General features: G+C 48.0%; 1 protein-coding gene across 1 annotated transcript; it reads right to left on the reverse strand.

The window, feature by feature from the left end:
- Window positions 1–222: 222 nt before the first annotated feature.
- myf5 (myogenic factor 5) lies at window positions 223–2169 on the reverse strand. The gene is made up of 3 exons (XM_034526319.1): window positions 1720–2169; window positions 630–702; window positions 223–419 (listed from the first exon to the last, which is right to left on the reverse strand). The coding sequence occupies exons 1-3, from the start codon at window positions 2167–2169 to the stop codon at window positions 223–225; spliced, it is 720 nt and encodes a 239-aa protein (XP_034382210.1).
- Window positions 2170–4557: the final 2388 nt, after the last annotated feature.

The following is a 4557-nucleotide window of genomic DNA, read 5'->3' on the forward strand; positions in this document are numbered from 1 at the left end:
TTGGAATAATGCAACATTAACTGTCATAATTAAATATGTCTCATTGGGTATAATAAGCATGTATAGAATAAATGGCCATTTACATTATTTACAATCTCATGTACAATAAAAAGAAAAAAAAAGAAAAGCTGCTTGGTCCTCAGATACGGCCGAGTGTCCTTCAGATGAGCACACGGCGTGTTCTTTATCTCTCTGGCGATACATCCGCGTCAACGTTCCCCTTCACAGGACGTGGTACACGGGCCTGGATCCGGGGCTCTCCGGCGTGCAGGGCTGCGAGTCGGAGCTGCCGGGGGTGAAGGTGGCCGTGTCTCTCAGAGCCGGCGGGCCGCAGCTGCTCTCCACCGAGGACAGCCGGTCCACGATGCTGGAGAGGCACTCCAGGCTGGAGGCTCCGACGGCCTTGTCGCCGGAACACTCTGACAAGAAGACAGAGGACATATGTTTATTCAAAAGCACCCCCCAACACACACACACACACACACACACAAAACACGATTGATCATATTTGTGGTTCTCTTTTTTTTATAAAGATAGTACTCTCGGAGGCAAAACAAAACATGAATTTAAATTTCAAGCTATTAGTTACGTCATATTCACAACATCAGGCTGCCGTCCAAAGGTCTTACCGTTCCTCGCGTACGAATAACTGTTGCAGTAGTTTGCATTCAGATGTTGCCACAGTGGACTGTTGCTGTCGGCCTGCAAGGAAATTAAACATCTAATTTACCCTTGAATTCTTGCAAACGGAAATGGGTTATGGTTGCATAAATATAAATACACATACATTCCGTATATACAATATATATATACACACACACACATATACATATGGGATAGGAAGAAGCAGGAAAAGTGCAAAAACAAGTGATGCCCTTCACGATATTTTGGACAGGCTAATAAATCCCAAATTCCAAAGTTATGGGCTTCTTTTATTTCACTTCCACCTTAAAGTCAAAGTGGCCGAATGCGCTCCCTTCCCCTGCCGAGGCTGCGAGCGTGCCGAATCGATTGCATCAGTGGAAGCAACACCAGTTTGTGCAAGATGACACTTTCTCCTAGTAAATCTGCAGAAAATCCTGGCAGCGGTGCACAGAACATGCAGTCGGGATGGAATGCAGAAAAGCGCCCCAGTTTTTTTTTTTTTTTTTCTGCCAGACTTCAGTAAGGTGGATTTAGCTCGGTTTATTAGGGCTATAAAGTGTCCGGTGGTGGGAAAGCCATTACTCCATCCAGCGAGATAAGTTCTTTTGTATTCGCTGCATACGTTGCCACCTTCAAACTGTTGTGAAGAACAACTAATTCAGCCTGACCTTTAATAACAATCATCACATACACACGCGATACTTGTAGGACGACATAATATATTCTAGAGTGGAGTATGACATGCACGGAGAGGCATTGTAATTGAGGTCATTGGGGCAAAACAAGCCTCTTTGATGAATAGCTTTCTCGATTGGAAATCCAGGCTCTATTTTGAAATGAAATACTCTACATGGTAATGAGAAATGACACCAGGGCTCAAATGTAAGACTCTGAAGATACTTCATTGAACAATAAAGGCCCTTTCAGGCCAAAGTTCCTGCAAGATGAAGTTGTCCTGCGTGTAGTTATTTTCCCTGCCTGAACTTTTGCTTTTTTTTTTTTTAGAGCCGCAGCAATCTGTGCACAGCCAGATGTTTGCACGAGGAGGCTGAACATGTGGATCAGAGGTCTTACCATGCCGTCAGAGCAGCTGGACAGCGGGCTTCCGGGCTCCGAGCTGCTCCCTCCAGGCAGGCCGTAGTAGTTTTCCACCTGCTCTCGGAGCAGATCCTGCAGGCTCTCGATGTAGTGGATGGCGTTGCGCAGGATCTCCACCTTGGGCAGGCGTTGGCTGGGGTTGGCCGAGGTGCAGCGCCTCAGAGCCTCGAAAGCGTGGTTGACCTTCTTCAGCCGCCGGCGCTCACGCATGGTGGCGGCCCGTCTGCGGTCCACAAAGTTGGACTTGCGCTTGCAGGCCTTGCAGGCCCACTGGAGGCAGTGTCCCGGCTGGTGGGGGGCCCCGGGGATCCTCACGTGCTCGTCCTCGTCAGAGCCGTCGAGCTCCGCGCCGGGGCCAAACTCCAGGCTGTCCGGAGAGGACGCACACGCGTCGTAGTAGACCTGCGACGGGGAGAAGATGTCCATATTTGCAGAGGAGAGAAGTCTGGACGGATGGAGAGATGGGCGCGAGGAGGAAAGAAGGAGTAGGGTGAGAGAGAGAGGAGACCTCTGAGTGATATGAGGGGTCTGTTGCCCCAGGCCCCCCTTATATGCCCCCAGGCCAGAGCCCAGGGCCCACATTGGCCAGATCTAATTACCGTGGCCCATTGGTCCAGCCAGAAGGCAGGCTGGGGTTAGCTCAGCTCCCTCCCTGCCCCATCCCCAATCTGCTGCCTCTCACCCCCCCAGTACCCTGCAGAGTTTCCCCACATCTGCACTTACTGGTGTTTTCTTACTCATCACCACGCTCTCCTTCCAGCGGCTCTTCTCATGCAAGGCCACGGTGAACACAACGCTCGGGGGATTGCTCGGGCGAAACATTCGCAGCCTCGGATCACCACGTGAGCAAGTGCTTCGGTTTCATCTCCATTCATCTGCAGCCGGCCTCCCGACATCACGTCGAGGCCGACAACGAAAACGTCACGCGAAGACGTTCGTTATGAGAAAGAAAAAAAAGAAGGTTCTTTCTGTTTTTGTTTTAGTCAAACTGTGCAGAAAAGAAGGGCGACCACTCGTAAGGGAGTATGCGGGCCAATTTTTTACGGCGCGGACAACAGCGTTGCAGATGCAGCCCAGCTGCAAGGCAAGGTGTAACATTTCAAGCCCCTACGAATTCACGTTACAGTGGTAAGCCCCCTCTCAAAACACCCCCCGAGCTCATCACCGAAGGTGCTGCGAATGAGGCGATCCTCCCCGTTCACCTCATTAAAAACAGGCAATTACACACAATTGACACCACCGCTCAACTCCCCGCGCCATTTTGCTCCCGAGGACCAAATTCTAACCGTTAAAAGTTATTGACACAAGTCAAGCACTTCAATTTCAGCCACACGACAGATGGCAGGGCTGCTCTGAGCACTGAAGGAATGCAAAGTTGTTTTATTTTATTATTTTCATTTTAATAGAAGTGAAAATAATGGATATTATATATATATATATATATATATATATATATATATATATATATATATATATATATATATATATATATATATATATATTTATTTATATTATAATAAATAATATATAATAAAAATTGAAAAAGTCCATTACATTAGTAGAGATTCTGCCTCTTTTTTTGTGTCAAGCTGCTGCCATCTGTTTCTGGAAAATAAAGATGGCGACATTGTTTTGGAGTGAACTTTATCCCTCTCTATTTGCAGAATTTGGGTGTGGGGGGGGGGGGCTCGACCCCGAAAACCAGCCGACTTGTTTAGGTAATTATGTTGTTGACAGCTTACAAGGATACAATGCGGATATTTCTCACAATGTGTCAAAGCGTTTGGCGAGCCCCCTTCTCTGGGAACTGCGCGCACCTAAGAAAACAGCGCGCTGCGCCTCGATGGCCGTCGGAGTTTGGATTGGCCACAGCTGAGGAAGACATCGGGCTCCTCGCCGGACCTCGGAGCTGCTGAGAAGATCAAAGGCTGCTCGGGGGCTTGAGAACAACGTCGCCAATGAGAAAACCTGCGATCAACCCCCGAGAGCTGATCGAGGCACATGGTGTGTGTGTGTGTGTGTGTGTGGGGGGGGGGGGGGACGACGACTCCTCATTGCGCAGTCGCTGCGCGCAGGCCCCGCAGGATCCGGTCCCTTGGGAACTCTCTTGAGTTTTGCTTTCTTGTTGTTCTCAAGGGTCAGAGACAGAGTTAAGTGAAGGGCAGGAGGTGATCTTTTTATGTCCATCTCCCTCACGTCTGAAAACCTTATTTCTTCTAAAGTGCCTCGCGCGTTGACTTCATATGCTGCGTGTTTGGGTGCAACACAAGCCCCCAGGCGGAGAGGCAATCTGTCACTTACATTCCTGCAAAAATAAATAAAAGCTTCGGGAAAGTCCTCGAAGTTATTCACATTCTGAGTGTTGTTTACTGACAAAATACTGGGTGGAATTAGAGTTTTAAGATACGATAAGATAAAAGGAAATTCTTCTATGACTTCATTGTGATTATTACGATTCAGAAACTGTTTATTGCCAATGTTTTTGTTGCACATCAGAGGTGATTAGTGTGTGACGATAAACAATAGCAAAAGACAAAAATATAGAACATAAAAATGTGTAGATTTCCGATAGAATGTGATAAACAATATAACAGTATTTTACAATAAGTCTGTGATGTAGGTGTCAATGTCTCTTTAAAGTGAAGTCCGTGAGATAATTTCAAAGGAAAATCCTGAGAATAGAGGGAGAAAGAAAGTTTAATACAAAAAAATCTCTGTGTTTTTTGTTAAAGACTACCCCCCCCCCCCCCCCCCCCCCCCCCCCCCCCCCCCCCCCCCCCCCCCCCCCCCCCCCCCCCCCCCCCTCCCACACAC

This window comes from Cyclopterus lumpus, chromosome 23, assembly GCF_009769545.1.
Source record: "Cyclopterus lumpus isolate fCycLum1 chromosome 23, fCycLum1.pri, whole genome shotgun sequence".
NCBI lineage: Eukaryota > Metazoa > Chordata > Actinopteri > Perciformes > Cyclopteridae > Cyclopterus > Cyclopterus lumpus.